We start from the raw sequence: 19,414 nt of genomic DNA on the forward strand, positions 1-19,414 counted from the left end.
AAAATAAAAACTACAAGATACAGTTTGATTCTATTAAAACCTGAATGATTTTACAGTTTGCTGTCATAAAATTGTAAAATATCAACACCTTATATATAAAAGCTAATTTGTATGGGTTTGGTTCAGAAGATAAAAGAACAATTTCCATTGATGTGATAAAAATATATTTATATATATATATATATATATATATATATATACCCTCATTAAAAGAATATTCTAAATAAATGCCCAGTCACAGTGTTTCCAATCATACACTTAAATGAGAAAAATTTAGAAACCTATCAAGCAACCCATATTAAAGTTTCTTTTGTAGTCTAGGAAAGTCCAGCTTGGCCGTTCTCTATTTCGAGATCCCTCTCCTTAACGTCTAAGTTCCTCCTTGTCGGGGTTCTCGATCCTCTTAGGCATAGGATAATAATAATAATAATAATAATAATAATAATAATAATAATAATAATAATAATAATAATAATAATAATAATAATGGTAGAGACAGTGCTACGGTGGCACTTGCCAGTGAAACCGAAGCCAGTATACGAGGCGGACATATATGTGGAGCACCAAGAAGTCAGAGCCAACAGAGTGGATGCTCGCATGAATCGCAAACAGGGCGAAAACAACGGAGTAGAAGACCCTGAAATTCGCGTTACGGAACTGAAACAGCAGTTTCAGGTATATGAAGTACGGCAATATAACATCAGTATGGATGTCTCAGGGGGATGGTCTCGAGAGTTGGAAATTATGGAGTTGGTGGAAGGAAGAGCAAGGACGTTGTGCACAACATAAAGAAAGCCGTGCTGCCTGGTTCCCTTGACATCGCTCAGACTTTTACAGTCAATCCACGTCACGCGTGACCGGTATTTTTGAAATTTGAACGAAATTTTGAAATTTACATGTCAGTTTTGAACATCGCCAACGAGATTACAGAGTTCCCGTAGAATTTCTCTAGTTAGTTGACAGTATGAAGCTATGAACTTTCTTTACATTACAGCATTAAGTATTTGAAGAATAATTGTTTTCCAAGTTTCTTTTTCGGAGAGATTTCTAGAGAAATGTTCAACATTCCATTCACATGTCGAACATTGCAAAGAAAATTTGAATGTTCATTTCATTCTCAGAAATACTGGTCACGCGTCACGTGAATTGACTGTAAAGTTGAAACGTGAACATTGCTGTATCCGTAGTCAGTCAGGCAGTAGACTTTAGAGATTAATTGACTTTTCTGAAATATTTTGAATAATCAGATATTTTGAATAGTTTTATTATTACGTTTTCTTAGAGCAGTAACTTCCACAGCCAAAAATATTCTATTTATGTACATAAATTACTTAACATTAAGGGTTTTCCCTTTAATGAACGAGTTACGCTCACGCGCCCCGTCATAGTATTGAATGATTGCGTGTAGCATGCAGACGTTTATCATGCATAATAATAATAATAATAATAATAATAATAATAATAATAATAATAATAATAATAATAATAATAATAATAATTATAAGTGTGCACAAAAGGCAGGCCCTATCACTTTGTTCTTGCATGGAGGCTATGTACAGCACTGTGTCGCTTTTGCTAAGGTTACCTTACCGCCACGGTAACCCTACCTGCCTTGTAAACGCTCTGCAAGGAATAACTCGCTACCCGGGACAACTCTTTACTTGATTTCAGACCCTTAAAAAAGTTGAAAAGAGCGGTCAAAATGGTGGAACGAGTACGACCTGGCTTTCAATACCGCCACTTTCACCTTCTTTCACTCACAGTAACCGAAAATGTTTCTGGTTTCTGGCCAATTTTACAATTTTCTATAATTGCCCGCGCTTTCGCCCTCTTCGGGTTTTGTTTAGCATTGTTGACCCGAGTGATAAGTTTACCCTACCTGTAAAATTTTGCTTGTAAACCAGGGCTATCTTTAAACTCTTGCTAGGGTAACCCTAGCATTAGGGTTACTCTACCTCCTTATAAACAGGCTCTTATTCCGGGTCTCCAAGGATGGTCGGTACCCATAGACACCCGAACACTAAGTATAACAAAAAGCATGGAATTTCATCTCTTTCTGCTTAGCTCACGCCATTTGCCAGGCAATCTTCTCTTATCATTGTGCCTATTGTAAAACAAAAAATCGCGGTTAAAATAGCCGTCTTTCTGAATCTTCGTGAAGCAAACGTTTTAGCGAACAATCTCACTATCTCTGGAAGACGTCGAAAACTAAGCTAATTATATTTTAACGGTTTCTTCTCCGCAGATGGTGACTTTCATAGAAAACCCTTATGTTTGGGCAAAGAACTCCGCGTTTATCAAATCGTCCGTCTTGAGTCTGGATTTGAAGAAGGAAGATGGGTCACGCCTAAACATCTCGGGTCTTAGTCAACCCATTGAGCTGTCCATTCCAGAGAAGGGACTAAAGGAGCCTATTCAGAATAATGACGAAGATCCCTTTTTTGTGAAACCTTACAATGGTCCCAACGATATTCGCTACCACAAGATTGTACTTGAAAGCAGTTTTGGTGGCCCGATTGTAAAAATAAGACCAGATAGAAACGCTGTTTTTGATGTCTTTGTGAGCGCTGAAGTAAGACCAAAGCCGGACAACTACACTTTTAAAACAAGAATTCCGCATCTTTTATCGTGTACTTACCCTAACTCTGGCAACGGTTACTCCAACTGCACTAACAATTCTTACACGTTTGTATTGCCAGCAAGTGTCACAGGGAGGGGTGGCCAAATTTTTATTGGCATCCGCCTGAGGAGTGACTCAAACAAACGAAACAAGCGAAGTCGTAGAGATAGCATAGATTGGCATGGCCGTCAAAAACGTTCATGCATCGATGTGAAGCAACCCCCTACCACGCCTCCCACAATACTAAAACCAGAATATGACAATGAAACTGACGTCAACTACACAATGTCAGTGACAATCAAGAATTGCCTATATTGGTCTGACAGTAAACAGGACTGGACGAATGATGGATGCACGGTAAGTTTCCTCTAAAATAAGAATTTAAGGAAATCGGGGATAATTTTTAGTAGTCCACTCAAACCAAAAAACGCTAAGATTGAAGTCTACATAAATCTGGCTTTATTATTCAACACATTGTAACACTACTCAAATATGGTCACGGTGCACTGATATCCGTTGTCCGTAGTCAACAGATATCCCGCGATATACCTAACTTTCGTGCGTGGGAGAAAAAATGGCAAAATAAAGATCGTCTCCAGATTTTATGCAATGAAACTGTGCTTTTATCAATGTGTTGAATAATAAAACAATTTTCCTGCAAAATCGGGGGGATATCGCCTGATACTTAGCCGATCAGGCCGCTCTCTTAAGGTTACTCCAAATCTTCGAGGGGCTACTTTTTGCCGAATGTTTATTTTTCGATCAAATTAAAGTTAATTACTTAAACTTACATTTTCAAAAACAAATTATTTAAAATCTTAAAACACGCGCGAGAACATTGAGAAAAAGGTATTTTCGTAAAAAAAGTTAATAAGTTTTCAAGGTGACATAATCTCTGTAAGGCGTGGACTCCCCAGCGACCTTTTCGCGGCAACGGCTTCATTTCAAGTCATTAGCATTTTTTGTTCACACTCGAGTTTGAGTGCTGTGGTTTTGGAAATAGGCAAGTCAATTTCTTATCACTTTGCAGCACAGAAGGTGCTAAGTATCTTGAATCTTCCTAGACCAGTGAGCAATGTTTCGTGTACTGCACATACGAAGGCTCCTGAGAAAGCTGTAAACGAGCTCCTCGAAAGAGAACTCAAAAACGCGATGCTACAAGTGAAAAGACACAGGCGTACTTCTTCTGTTCACTGATTCAACTTGAAAAGTGGGAAACTCCTATCCTTCTAGTGCTATAAATCTAGTTTAATTGATATTGAAGGCCTTATATATTCTATTGTCAATCTTGTATAATAGAATGTCGATTTGAACTTCATTCTCATTTGAAAAATTCAAGCGAGTTTTTTACACGCATGGAAATTATGCGTCAGTCATTAACGTGTAACCAAAAGTTTGAAAATTCACATCTTTTGAACTATTGAACGGAAGAAAACCATACTTTAAAACGTTATTTAATAAACTATTTGAAAACGTACTACCGAAAGTAGCTACACGTTTAGTTTTTCTTACATCTCCAGTGCGCGTAACGGCCTCTCTGTTGATGGGTGTTACGTGATACTTAAGATGCAAAATGTTCAAAAATCTATAGCTCGGGTTTGAATCATCGTAAAATTCTCGTTCTTGCACCAAAATAAAGCTATTGAAATGTGCTATGAGATGCAATGAGATATTATTATGCGCGTTTGCTTTTTATTAAAAAATATTCGCATAAACTTTCGTTTCCGGTTTTGTTTACAAGTTCACGATTCACGCTGCGCACTTGTGCTTTTTACTGATTTCACCTTGAAACTGTGCAACTCTTATGTTGTTATTACTGTAAATATACTTTCATTAAATTTAAAAACCTTATATATTGTAGTTTCAATATTCTATAAAAGACGGTTCATAAAAACTTCATTTTTGATTGAAAAATAGAAGCGAGTTTTTATCTTGTGGAACGCGTATGAAATTATGCGTCACTCATTAACGTGTAACCCGGCAAAACGGTTTGAAAAGTGGTATCTCTCGACATATTCAACAAATGAAAAAAATAAAACCATGCTTTTAAACCTCATTTATTACATCGTCGAGCCTGGCTAAGTGTAGGAGATTGCCTTTGGGGTTCTAGAATTCTTGCACATCTTGGTTTATAAACCAAAATACGCTCATCAATTCGAAGACTTGCAATGTTACTGAACACAAACAAAACTTACCCGATAGCTTTCATGTCGGCCCTAGTGCCTCCCTATGATGCTGCATTGGCGCTTGCTTGTCGGTTTATCTTCTTTTCTTTTCGTTTCTTTTTTGTTAAACGTTTTTTCCCCTAGGTAATACCGAAAACGTGCTCGCAGAAGCTACCTGAGAAAAACATGACTGAAAAACTATAACTTTCCCGCGAAGCACAATTTTGCTTACTCTGAACGTCAGGGGTTCTACTATGTTATTGGCTGGCGGCTCACAGTGTGAGCCCGGTGTTGACATAATTCTCCGAGAAGGCGTGACATGCTTCTAAATCTTTAGAAGGCGAAAACTCGCAATACGATTTCTGCAAGATGCCTCCTCTTCAAATGAATTAATAGGGTATGTACAATTGACGGAATTTCGTGAAATTTGGCCCGAAAGTTAACTGAACAACGAGGAACAAAAGGGTGTCGGCATTTTTTTTTTAAATCAAATACTTCCCTCCTGACGGCCTCGGAAAGCAACACGTTTGCAAATTCTTTTTTACTGGAACTTGACAGATATATTTTAAAAAGAAAACCAATAGGAATACGGGGAAACGCTCACACCCTTTGAGAGATTGATGATTTGAGATTAACATTGTGCAGCTACATTTCGTCAGAGATCACGTTTGATACCCCATTAATGCGACGGAATGGCGCTCTGACATTTTACTGTTTACCGGCTTCCTTCGCCTTAGCAGAGGAATAACCAAAATAGCTTATAATTTTATCGAATTCTGCATTTAATAAGCTTTTTATCGATATATAGATTGTGGTGGTTTCCTAAAAAACAACGCGCGTACGAATTTTTTTCGGGAAGGCACCCGCGAAGGTTTGGAGTAACCTTAAGTTGTGAAAGTTTTCCCCTATAAACGTGTTTACCATACGAAGAAATGCCATCGTACAGATATTTAAACTTCTCTCCGAGGTAGAGAGTGTCTGATTTGTGTTGACCAGTGCTGCTCAGAAGCGTCCATTTAAATGGTCCAACCTTAGCGTTACATTAACAACTATAAACTGGAAAACATCGAGCATAAACAAGCTTATCCACCAAAATCTAGTGGCCAATTTACAACTATTCCACGAGCGCGCGTTACACATGAGATAATAGATATCCAACGAGGCGCATAGTGCCAACAAGAAGACTGAATATAATAATTGGCCGTTTTTATGCTAGAGATGTTAAAGTCGTCTAGAGCATTTAACGCCTGAGACGTTACAGCCGTCTGGTGTAAAAACGGGCGCATAAAAGTAGACCTAAGCTCAACTTCACTCCACTTTCTGCCCCGAGATTCCTTCAAGTTCTTCTTGGCCGCCACGTTGTTTAAGCGCTACGCCTCGATTTCTAACTCGTGCCGGTCGTCTGTGGACGAGTCAGGGCTAAATGCGTCCCAGTAAGGGCGTCTCGTTTTTATACTAGACGCATTTAACGTCTGAGACGTTAAAGTCGTCTGTTAAGTGCGTCTAAACGACGCACTTAACTAAAGACGTTAAAGTCGTCTCGAGACGACTTAAACGTCTCTAGCATAAAAACGGCCATTGTTCTATATATAAAAAAAGAACTATTGATAGATCTTGCTGGTTTCATTTTGCAAGAAAGACCAGAAGACGACTGAATGGACGCTGTTGCTCGGGCATGGTACAATGGCTGTTGTTATATACCTAGACTTTCACTCAACAAAACGAGCATTGTGATTCGTTGATTCTTGGTTACGTGCCCCTGATCAAATACAAATGTATCCCGACCGGGATAAAATTCCGCAGTTGTTGCCCTTCAGTTGTTTGTTTGTTTGTCTTGCTGTGATTGTTGAAGGGAAAGTCTAACTATATAACAAAGCACTTAATGTATGGGCCCTCGGGAAACTAGTTAGTTTTGTTTTCCCTCGAGTCCTGATGTTTCACTCGACGATCAGGACTCTCGGGAAAACAAAACTAACTGTTTCCTTCGGGACCATACATAAAGTGTATAATATCCCATTGCCACTAAGCTTATCAGCTTATGGAATTGTATTATCCAATGATCCAGGTTGTAATAAAAAACGATGTTAACTAACAAAATTCTTGAAGCCAAGAGAAGAATTGATGTATCACATGGATAAATCCAAGGTCATTCAGCAGCGGCTGTCAGCAATTGCCAAATTTGTTTATAACATAGCTAATAAATTCACCCAATAAAATTCAACTGCACGAGTGGCTTCCATGACTCGATGAACCCGTGTCTATGCATCCGTAAAATGACATGTGCATATGCCACACATTAACATTCCAATCCTAGCAGTATGCAGGATGTTTGTCCCATGAGCGTAGTTAAATGGCCTTAGCTCCCACGAGTCTCCTGTAGCTCAGTGAAAGAGCATCCGAACTAGTAATCGGAAGGTCTTAGGTTCGACTCCTGATAGAAGCACTCGGGTTTCCTTTTTCCGAGTATGCCTGTGTCACTGACTGAATAACACATTATTCTCATGTGCTAGTTATTTTCAGTTTAAGCAAATCTTTATCTTTCACTGGTGGAAAAAAAACCTCGTTCCTTCCCTACAAGGATCACGTTGTAGTAACACTGAACACTTTGTCAATTTTTTTTAAGGTTGGACAGACGATGGTGAAAGGAGAACTTCAATGTCTCTGTACGCATCTTACAGCATTTGGGGGCAGTATTTTTGTGGCTCCCAATCCTATCGACTTCAACAAAGTTTGGGAAAGATTTAAAGATCCAGACCCTGCAAGTTTTGTCGTTCTTATAACTGTGTGCATCATATTTGGAATGTACTTCATCGGACTCGTGTTTGCTCGCCGGGCTGACAAGAAGGACATGAAAAAGGTAAGTATGGAATGAAGGGTCAAACCGGCCAACGGCTTTCTAAGGAGATACCACAGTAGTAGTTATTTGCCCTTGAACATTGAAATATTTACTAGATAAACCCCTTCAGGCAGCTGGTATATCGTTGATTGAAAAATTGTTCTGTTGCACTGAGCTGCTACATTGCATGCAGATAGTTAATTTAAATATAACGACTGTTCATATTAAGTTTATATCCAATGTCCAAATTTGAGTCCATTCCATTCTATATTTACGGTGAGGCGATCGGGGATCATTTGCGATCCAATTCGAGGATCATTTCCGGTCAATTTTGGGAATTATTTCCGGTCCTGGGATCAGTTGTGAGCCTGTACAGTTCGCTTCGAGGGAAACTGTGAAATTTTCAGCCCAATCTTTAAGCCGAGGGCATTATCAGTTGTTATATACCAGCAAGCCGGAAAGGGTTTATTTACTATATAACCCTCTAAATAATTTCCCAAACGCGCGCACGCTTAAAAAAAAAAGCCATTGATGGCCACGGCGTAATTGCAGCGAAATAAGTGCAAGCCAACTAATTTACTAGATTTTATCAAATCGAGATCGAATTGCAACCATTAAGACCTAAAACTGTGACGATTTCCCTTTGTTTTCCTCATCCAAAAAGTCGGGCGACTGGCATCAAATCGGATAACTGTGACCCATTAAGTGTGAATGGGTGAAAACCATGGCTCTTCAAAAGCGATGGCATCATGTAAAAGAGTTAAGCATACAAAAAATATATGGTACAGATACCTTAGAGGCATTTGGTTACAAGAAAAAACTGTATTCAACCACCTATGCCTCTATACATAAATGGAACAGCAATGAATAGGAAAGTGGTCATCGAAATAACGTCTTTACTGTTCACTTTCAATATTGAAATGAACAGATAATAAAACTTCCCCTGGTGACTATGGGCTCTTAGTGTAACGCAACCACGTCAAATTAGCCAAACATTCATGTAAAATTTTCTTGTACTGTTCGTTATTGCGAGAACTCAATCTAGATGTGCTTTGTTTTCAGGTTGTGGCCAATGTTTACCTGACCAATTTAAACACGGAGGGCTACACCTACAATCTAAGCATACAGACAGGAATGTGGAAAGGCTGTGGAACAACTGCAAATGTTAGAATAATCATAAACGGAGATCAGGGAAGCAGTGATGTAATCCCGTTGACAGATCCTGGGGGGCGAAGGAAAAACTTTACCCGAGCTAGTGTAAACAATTTTACTTTAATTTTAGCATCTTCCTTGGGGAACCTGACAGACATCAACATTTGGCATGACAACACTGGATCCAATCCATCCTGGTTTCTCCAACACGTTGTTATAACTGAAAAGGAAACAAAAAAAGTATGGTATTTTTTTGCCAACACGTGGCTGTCCCTGGACACGAGAGGTGGTTCAATTGAGCTTGAAATTAAAGCTGCCAAAGAAGACAGGCTTACCTTATTCGAACCTCTCTTTTATACCAGAACAGCAGTAAAATTAGCCGACGGACATATCTGGTTTTCAGTATTTACAAGACCTCCACAGAACCCATTCACCCGCTGTCAACGCTTATCGTGCTGCCTTGCTTTTCTTTTCTCAGCGATGCTAGTCAGCACCATGTTCTACCAATTTGATAAAACCCCGACTGATACCTTCAAATTTGGGCCTTTAGTGATGAGTTGGACACAAATCAAAATTGGAATACAAAGCAGTGTGATAGCAATTCCAGCAAACATGCTCGTGGTTTTTCTCTTCAGGAACGCGAAACAAACTTCCCATAAAGAAGTATACGATCCTGGAGAAAGACACGGAAAGTCAAAGACTCCGGGATTTCTCCCACCCTTCTTTGTTTACGTTGCTTGGTGCCTATGTATGCTCATTTCCTTGACCGGGGCCGCCATCGTAGTGGCTTATAGCTTGTATTGGGGACCAGATATCTCCAATCAGTGGCTGACGTCCTGTTTGGTATCCTTAGTCCAGGATATCCTCATCACGCAGCCAGTTCAAGTAGTCGCTTTTTCGGCATTGCTGTCCCTTATCATAAAGAAACCTCCAGAACAGGAACCTGTTGTAGGTCCATCGTTTTTCCAAAGCAAAAAAGTGAAAAAGTTATCACAAAAACGTCTCCAAGCAGACGAGCTTGTTGAGGAGAAGAGCAAAAGTTCCAAAAAATGGAACATGCACGAGGTAGTGAAAGAAGTGCTATCATTTCTGGTATTCACGATCATACTGATGGTTTTATGCTATGGAGATCAACACCCTGCCCGGTACCAGTTCAACAATTCTACGAGTAGCATCTTTTACCGTTTTGATAAGGTAAGCGGAACTTAATTCAAATAATTCAAAGCCATTAAATATTTAAACCAATTAATGCAGTCCAATCTATTTACGAATAGAACGCATATGTGGATCCATAACTAGCATCTAAAAAGAGACGAAAATATAGATTATTTGCACCAAAACACAAAAACTGGTTGAAGGTCACGAAAATCCGAGAAAAGAGAAAGGAAAAATACTTTGAATGAAATTTGAAATTTAGCTCCTACAGGCAAGGGTCGCTAGATGTCTGCTTAGTTAGCGCTGTATAACCGGTATAAAGCCAAATCTTTAGAGCTAAATCGTTTTGTAATTTTAATTGTCATAAATGAACAGTGATTTTTTGGGGGTTACGTTTTATTTATCCCGTTAACATGTTTTCGTAAACTTTATTGAAATGGTATTTTCTCTTCTTTTCTCTTTTTCTAATGTGAGCAGCATACCTCACCGATCTCATCTCAACTAATTATAGAACGAGTACTGCCTCTCAGAAAGGTTTCCAAATCATGTCTGTCATCTGATTTGGTATCATCGTTGCATAATTCACACAATTACTTTGTTGCTGGACAAAAGCTTGCCTTGTCAATCGGTGGTTTTACGTGGTCGCCAGGCCTGTTTGTTTACAATAATACAACACAATGTAATAATTACAGAATAACTGTAAAAATAAAAAAGCCAATTCGCTTCAGGTTGCAAGATACTGTGGGTTAACAAACCCATCTTCACTAAACAAACGGGGGGCTAGATTCACGAAATCCTCTTAAGTTAAGATGTACAAGTATTGTTTCTTAACAATGGTCTGTTGTTGCTCTTATAATATCAAATGTCATTCCAACAAAAGCCTGTTGTTTAGGACAGGATACATTCATAGAACATTCAATTATTGTGTCATTTCAAAGCACCGTTGAAGAATAGGAATGGAACTACGCTCTAGTCGAAAATCGGACATGCTCACCTCTTTTCCCATGGGCTTTGACAATTAAAACTATCTGGAAATTTAAAATTTATATTAACACTTTTTTTATAATTTAATTCAGGTGGATAACACAGCTTCTCTTTGGAAATGGGTTAATGGCGTCTTACTTCCTAGTTTCTTTAATGTAACGTGGTACAATGGACAGCCATTTGAACAGAAAGAAGGCTTTATTAGTAACAAGAAAAACTTTCTGATGGGGATGCCACGATTAAGGCAGTTAAGATTAAAGAAAGGTAAGAATTCACAAGCACTTCTTAACTGTAATAAATCGGCAGCATATTTGGAATAAAGGGCCGACTGCAAAACGGGCTTGTGAACATTTCTTAAGGCCAAATTTTAAAAATTCACCCATTTTGAACAAAAATGAAACAAGCCATCCAATTCTAATGCACTTAACAATTTTTGTGTCGTTGGCAGGCTGACTTCGGAACAGAAATACTTTAATTCTCCCTCAGCAATTTGGCCCAAAAATGCGGACATTCCCTTTCTGCACCCAGTCCTTCAAACGTTCCCCTTTAGAGAAGCACAAGCGGAAAACGAACATACGACACCCCGACCTCATGGCTCTGCTCTAAAATCTGGGCAACCAGAGTGACTTGATTCGGTCAATTGGCTTAAGAAGCATCTGATTTATCTAACATTTTTGCATAGCATTGTATGAAAATTCCGCCAAAAACTAGAGGGTAGAGTATTAGAATGAAAATTAGGCCAGAGTGAATATTACAACGATTATAATTAGGCCAAAAACATGAGTAAATAGTATGGACCTTTGTCACGGCAAGCCTCGCCCAGACGCGAATTTAGTGGGAGGCATGCCGTGAAAAAACAAACCTTTTTATTCTCCTGAGACTCAACATGGCCGCCGAGTGACAGAAGTGTATTAGAATGAATATTAGGCCATAAACTACACTGTACAGTATTAGGATGAAAACTAGACCAAAACCCAAAGTGTGTAGTATAAAAATTGAATAGCATTAGGATGAAACTTAGGCCGAAAACTAAGGTGATTAGTATTAGGATTGAAATCCGGCCGAAAAAATAGAGTGTATTGTATTAGGATGAAACCTAGGCCAAACACCAGAGTTTATATTATTAGGAAGACAACTACGCCAAAAACTAGAGTGTATAGTATAAGGATAAAGATTAGTCCAAAAACTTGCGAGTTTAGTATTAGGATGAAGATTGGGCCGAAAACTAGTTTATAGTATTTGGACGAAAATTAGGTCAAAAACTAGAGTGGATAGTCTTCGGCTCAAAAATAGGCTAATACCTCGCTTGTATAGTATTAGGATGAAGGTCAGCCAGAGAACTATAGTTTATAGTATTTGGATGAAAATTACACATAAAACATAGTGCATAGTGAATAAATCTTAGGCCAAAAACCAGAGTGTATAGTATTAGGATGAAAATTAAGCAAAAAAACAGGGCGTACAGTACAAGGATGAAAAGTGGGCCAAACACTTGAGTGTATAGTATAAGGAAGAAAAATAATTAGGCCAAAAATTAGAATGTATAGTATTAGGATAAAATGTAGGCCAAAAACCAGAGTTTATATTATTAGGATGACAATTAGACCAAAAACTAGAGTTTATAGTATAACGATGAAAATTTGGTCAAAGGGAGAGTGAATAATATTAGAATGAAAATAAGGCCCAAAGTTAGAGTGTATAGTATTAGAATGACAATGAGGCAAAAAACTAGAGTGAATAACATAAACTCTGGTTTTCGGACCAATTGTCACCTTAATACTATACACTCTAGTTTTTGGTGTAATTTTCGTCAAACTATACTATACACTTTGGTTTAACGCCTAATTTTAATCCTAATACTGACACTCTAGTTGTCGGCCTAATTTCATCCTAATACTAAACACTGTGATTTTTGGCCTATTTTTAGTCCTAATAATATTGGGTTGACAATTACGCCAAAAACAAGAGAGTATAGTATTACCATGAAAATTAGCCGCAAACTAGACTGTATACTATAAAGACCAAAATAACGCCAAAAACTAAAGTGTATAGCATTAGGGTGAAAACTACACTAAAACTTACAGTGTATAGTATAGGCCTATCACGGTTTACAACGCCATTTTGACGAGTAGGCAAACACATCTCGAAATAACAGTGGTTGTATGGAAATCCGATGTCAAATAATTTTCATAAAACATCGCTTCTGAAAAATTAATGGTTGGAACATTATGGTACTAGGAAAAGGATTTTAAGAAAAAAAATTGGAGAGATGTAGCTGTGCCAGAAAGCGTCCAGTCGTGTTTTGAACTTTCCATACATTTCCCTGTATTTTTTCCCGCGAACTATTTTTAGTACATGTACCAGTTCACGGCTATACAGACAAATGTATGGAAACGTCAAAACGCAACTAGATGCTTTCTAGCACAGCTACATTCCTCAGTTATTTTCTATAAAATCCTTTGCATAGCGCCTGAAGTTTCCAATTCACAAATTTTTCAGAAGCAATGTTTTATCAAAATTATTTGATATCGGATTTCCACACCGGCAAACACTGTTATTTCAAGACGTGTTTGCCTACTCGTCAAAATGGCGTCGAGAACCGTGATAAGGCCTGTTAGGGTGAAATTTAGACCCAACCAAAACCTGTGTAGTATTAGGATGAGAATAAGGCCAAAAAGCAAAATTAGTCCAGAAATTAGAGTGTATAGTAGAAGGATGAAAATGTATAGCATTAGGGTGGTAATTACGCCAAAACTTGCACTGTAAAGTATAGGGATGAAAATAAGGCCAAAAACAAACTGTATAGTATTAGGATGAGAATTAGGTCGAAAACTAGAGTGTATAATACTAGGATTAAAACTAGGCCAAACACCAGAGTTTATAGTATAAGGATGAAAATGGGCCAAAAATTCCGGTGTTAAGTGTTAGGACGAAAATTAGGCCAAAAAACCAAGTGTATAGTATTAGGATGAAAGCTAGGCCAAAACTTACAGGGCATAGTGTTAGGGTAGTATCAGTATTACGCCAATGATGAAAATTAGCCTAAAGGACAAACTGTATAATATTAGGATAAGAATTAGGTCGAAAACTAGAGTGTATTGTATTAGGATGAAAACTAGGCCAAAAACAAGTGCATACTATTACGATGAAAATTAAGCCCAAAATTAGAGCATAAAGTATTAGGATATAAACTAGGCCAAAAACCAGAGTGTACAGTATAAGGCAGAGAATATGATATTACGGAGAAAATTTAGACCTAAACCTAGAGTGTATATATACTATTAGGATGAAGATTAGGCCAAAAACTAGAGTGTATAGTATTAGAATGAAAATTAGTCCGATAACTAGAATTTATATTATTAGGATGACAATAAGGCATAACAATAAAGTGTATACTATTTGGATAAAATTAGGTGGAAAACTAGAGTGTAAAGTAAGGATGAAAATTAGGTCAAAGGCAGAGTCAAAAAATTGAGTTTTAATATTTTGGAATGACAATAAGGCCAAAAACTAGAGTGTACAGTATTAGGAGGAAAATTAGTCCAACAACTAGAGTTCATACTATTAGGACGACAATTAGGCGAAAAAGTAGAGTGTAAAAGACTAGAATGAAAATTAGGCCGAAAACTAGATTGTAGGATTGCAGAGTTTATATTAAACACTCTAGTTTTCGGCCTAATTTACCTCCTAATACTATCCACTCTAGTTTTTAACCTCATTTTCATTCTAATACTATGCATTCTAATTTTCATACTAATACTGTACACTGTAATTTTTGGCCTAACTTTCGTCGTTATACTATTGGGATAACAATTAGGCCAAAAACTAGAGTGTATAGAATTGCGATGAAAATTAGCCACAATGTAGACTGTATACTATAAGGACGAAAATAATCCCGAAAACTAGAGCGTATAGTGTAAGGGTGGAAATTACGCCAAAACTTACAGTGTATAGTATTGGGATAAAAATTAGGCCAAAAACAAACTGTAAAGTATTAGGATGATAATTAGGTCGAAAACAAGTGTGTGTAGTATTTAGATACAAATTATGCCAGAAACAAGGGTGTATAGTATTAGGATGAAAATTAGTACAAAAATTAGAGTGTATAGTATAAGAATGAAAATTAGACCGGAGTGTATAGCATAAAGATGAAACCAGGGTGTATCATATTAGGATAAAAATTAGGCCGAAAACTCGAGAGTATAGTATTAGGATGGAAATTAAGCTAAAAACTCGTGTATAGTATTAGTGTATAGTATCAGGATGAACATCAGGCTAAAGCCATCTTTCCACCCGTACAGATGGGCTTATTTTGCCCATTTGAACTATGGCTCGTTCTCAAAGCGTGAGAACATGAAATACATGTCTGGTGTCAAAAGAAGACCTTTTCGGGTCATACCAGGTCGAAGGTATTGGACATGTACGGCTTCCTTGTTTAAACATTTTGGAGAGTGATTACCTAAATAGCCAATTAAGGGTGCCATATAGAACGGTCGTTATAACAACACCTCTAATGTCATGGCCTTGGCCCCTTCACAACTATTTAGCTGTTGCCATGGATATATGTAATGAAGCTATCTTTATCGATGCTTCTGGTAAAAAAAAAAACGCTTTAAAAAGCCAAGATACATTTTCATCAGTTTATTGCCCAAATTTGTTTAAAAAAGGCCTGCCTTATTGGCTCACTGGAATAATTTGGAGTGTCTTTGGCTACGACTTCAATACAACGCAGGGCATGACAGTTACATGCGCAATTCAACCAGTTGCGAAAAGGGCCTGAGAAAAAGACTTGAATGGGATTAGAAACCCTGTCCTCTGTGATAAAGGTGTAGTGATCCACCAACTGAGCTAACAAGCCAACTGGGTATTGGTCATTTCATAATTTCACAGGAGTGTACATGGGGAGAACGAATAGATGACAGTGAAATATTTGGAACATCATACATGTACATTTGACCTGCAGGTGAAACATTTTAATCGCAGAAACACAAACGCCGCTATGCATACAACTTAAGCAATTGCAAAAACAGAGCTGGAAAAAATTTCAGCTGAATGTTTCATCTGCAGTTCCAATATATGGCATTTTTCGGATTGTCTTTTTGCAACCGTTATGTTACCTACATAACTGCGATGGTCCTTGTCCTGAAACCATTCACCGGCAGCTCAAACACATTTATTGAAAGTGAAAACACCTAGCTGACTCTTGCAATAGTTACCCTCTCCTTTTCAATTGTAAAAAAAAACTCTTGCTTTTGTCCTTTTGGTGGTATTGGGATGCATGTCACGTACAATGAGATTTAACTTGAGCAATTTCTTGCTTAAAATACAGGAAAACTATGGGATCTAACCCCTTTCACCTACATGGTAAAACGCAAAATGCATTTTACTGTTTATTGTTTACTGTTGTACTTTTGTAAGGCACCTTTAAACTTTTGGATTTCAGTGCTATATACAGCTATTTCAATTAACGTTGTCGGATCAAAGCTTAAAGATTAAAGACATCTTCAAAGAGGCTGCCACCTCATCCAATTAAATATCCAAACGTTTCTTTCATCCAAATGGCTCGCCATCGTATATTTTCACTAGACAGACGAGGCATAGCTGATTTTGATGAACTTATTCATGCAAAAGTCCACAGAATCTTGAGGTCTTGTCTTATAGCTTTATACTTTGATCCGACAACGTTAATTGAAATAGCTGTAAATTGTTATTGTAATTGTAATAACATGCTATTAGAAAATGTTTCCTTGGATGCCTCCTAATATGAATGTTTGCACACATACTTCAATTTTATAGTCCAGATATTCATGGTGGAATGTAAGAAAGACTGCTAACAATGCGTATTCATTGATATTTCTTTAAAACACTATACATGAAAGACTTGGTCCTTCTCTCCTGGAAAGGAATTCTGGTATCTACCATGATGCGATACAAAGCCAAAGGCAATATTGTTGTCAGTGAGGCGATTCAATTTACGCACTCCTAATCCGCTGTCTTCTTTTTGTCTTTATAGCAAAGAAATGCCCAAAGGATTTCATGAACATACATGTAAATGACGTTTTTCGCGAATGCCTTGAGGTATACTCAAGCGAAAGCGAAGACAAAACTCCATATTATCTTCCGAAATGGATTCCGTCAAAAAACTACAGCCACATCCAGTCACTTGGAGACATCTGTCTAAGGCCATGGAGGTATCAGTCTGCCTCAGAGATTGCCACTCGATCACATGACGCGCTCAACGAAAGATATGATGGAGGTGGATATGTAGCTGACCTTGGCTACAACAGTGAGTCAGCCTCAAGAGTTGTAAGAGAACTGCAAGAAAACAACTGGGTGGATAAACGTACTGCTGTGGTGTTCATAGAGTCTACATTGTTTGATCCATCCACGTCTCTGTTCTGTAACATTAGAAACAGCTATGAGAGATTACCAACTGGCCAGGCGGTGACCGTGGTAGACGTAAGGGCACTTTCATTATATCCATCCCAAAATGTAAACTTCCAATCTTTTTACGAAGTGTGTCAACTATTATTTCTCATTGTAATTGTCGTATTTTTCATCCTTGAGATGGTCAAGTGTTTTCGACAAAAGAGATATTTCCGTCAGTTTTGGAATTGGTTGGAGTTGCTACTCCTCGTGGTGTCTCTGGCAGTGGTTGTGGTGTCATTTCTCAAAGGAAAGTACACCAGTCTGTACGTAAAGAAGATACAGGAGAATCCTTACGACACCTTTAGCTCTGACCAAATAAGTTACTTGCTGGATGTGGAAACATTTCTGCTCTCAGCAGCAATTTTCATCATAACCTTAAAGCTGCTGAGGCTAATTCGATTTAACCCTCACATTTGCCAAATGTATGGAACACTCAAAAGCTCTGCCCAGCCAATTCTGTCATTTTCCTTGCTGTTTGTTGTCGCTGTCGTTGCGTTCACTCATTTTGGATACCTTTGCTTTGGGGCCCAATTGGCAAACTTTTCCTCATTTTTCAAGTCTTTGCGGTTGGTGCTACTCATGTCAGTTGGGAAATCAATCAACAACGAGGAGTTACATCAGAAACATACGTTTCTGGGTCCACTGTATTTGTTTTTGTTTTTGATGATTATGATATTCATCCTGATCAATATTTTTGTGGCTGTTTTGGTTGATGCTTATGGCGAAATCAGAGAAGAGAAAGAACATGGCAGTTTGGCTGATGCAGAACTTGGAATTTTCATGTACAACGTCTTCATTAAGAAAATCAAAGACTTCCTCTCTAAAATTGCTGGACAAACATTTGGTCGAACCACCAGCCTTAAGTTGTCAGATATGGAAGAGGGTATCCTGTTGGAGATATCGCGAGCTGAACATGGCATTGGAATTCCACTAGCTACTCCAGAATGTTCGATAGTAGAAAGTGCTATTAACAAAGAAGATGAGATCCCCGCTAATGACATCGCAATTCCGCTGGCATCGACACAATGTTCAATAAGCGAAATATATAATGAAGAGGATGATATTCTTGCTGACATTAAGACTTCTTTAATTGAATTGTCATCAGGACTCAAGACTATTTGTCATCAGTTCGAAGAAGTGTGAGGTTTATACTACCTGTGCTCCGCCATACATCTACTTATGTTGTGTAGCAAACCTGCCACAAGCCTCTACATTTTTGCTGGCATAAAATCCCCCCTTTCAGCCTCTTGTTATAGATTAATAATCCTTTAAATACAACATGATCGGGGGTTGTGCTGAAAAAGATCCACTAACGCGTTACCTCCTATTCGTTCAGGGTGTAACGCAAGAAAAGGAATTTACCTTTACTGCATGGATCCTTTTTTTTATTTCAGACCAGTAATAAAATAACAGTATACTTTAAGCACAGACGCATTGTTGCACATAAGTAGGATCATTATACAAGCTAAAATTTTACAATGCTTTATTTTGTAGTAGGCAAAGCTGCAAATTTGACAGTAGATAGGTTTGAGAGAGAAGATATCCACCGATCAGCACTGATGGTTTCCCCCGAAAAATAGGATTTTTTATGAAAACAGTGCACAATGCTTTGATGACATCGCAATAGCTCCATGTATGGCTGGGAAGCATTTTTAGCCCTGTTGCTTCTAGTTGCAACCTAGTTCATTATAAAACTCCTTAGTGTGACCACACAATGAAAGCTAATGAGAAGCAAGTTTTCTGTGGTACAGTAACTTACTCCGTGTGGTGATTCAAACTTCTAAGTCTGTGGATGAAATCTGAAGGTTGGATTATCCAAATAAAGGCTACTGAGCAGCACACTGATGGTACTATTTATTACTGAGACTGATCTTGATGTACGGAAACCTTACTAGGTGACCAATCAGAAAGCCGTATGTAGAACACGTGATCAAAAAGAACCAATCAGATGACCTCATTCTCACATTCCAAAGTGATGACGTATAACTTTCTCATATATGCATAATGAGGTGTTTTGAAGGTTAGGTATGCAAATAATATTATCACACGTGCACAGCAACAGCTGTTGGGATT

General features: G+C 38.0%; 1 protein-coding gene across 12 annotated transcripts in view; it reads left to right on the top strand.

Annotated features, from left to right (window-relative positions):
• The window catches only part of LOC146453879 (uncharacterized), a 94,520-nt gene extending 75,340 nt beyond the window's left edge, over positions 1–19,180 (top strand). For all 12 annotated transcript variants that reach the window (XM_085096063.1, XM_085096062.1, XM_085096064.1 and 9 more), the window contains 5 exons: positions 2,246–2,977; positions 7,409–7,642; positions 8,684–9,967; positions 11,005–11,176; positions 16,926–19,180. In XM_085096063.1, coding sequence (XP_084952189.1) covers positions 2,246–2,977; positions 7,409–7,642; positions 8,684–9,967; positions 11,005–11,176; positions 16,926–18,484 — 3,981 coding nt within the window. In that variant the 3' untranslated portion in view covers positions 18,485–19,180. The remainder of the gene's footprint in view (positions 1–2,245; positions 2,978–7,408; positions 7,643–8,683; positions 9,968–11,004; positions 11,177–16,925) is intronic.
• Positions 19,181–19,414: the final 234 nt, after the last annotated feature.

Source organism: Pavona decussata, unplaced genomic scaffold (assembly GCF_977016875.1).
Source record: "Pavona decussata unplaced genomic scaffold, jaPavDecu1.1 SCAFFOLD_321, whole genome shotgun sequence".
Lineage (NCBI taxonomy): Eukaryota > Metazoa > Cnidaria > Anthozoa > Scleractinia > Agariciidae > Pavona > Pavona decussata.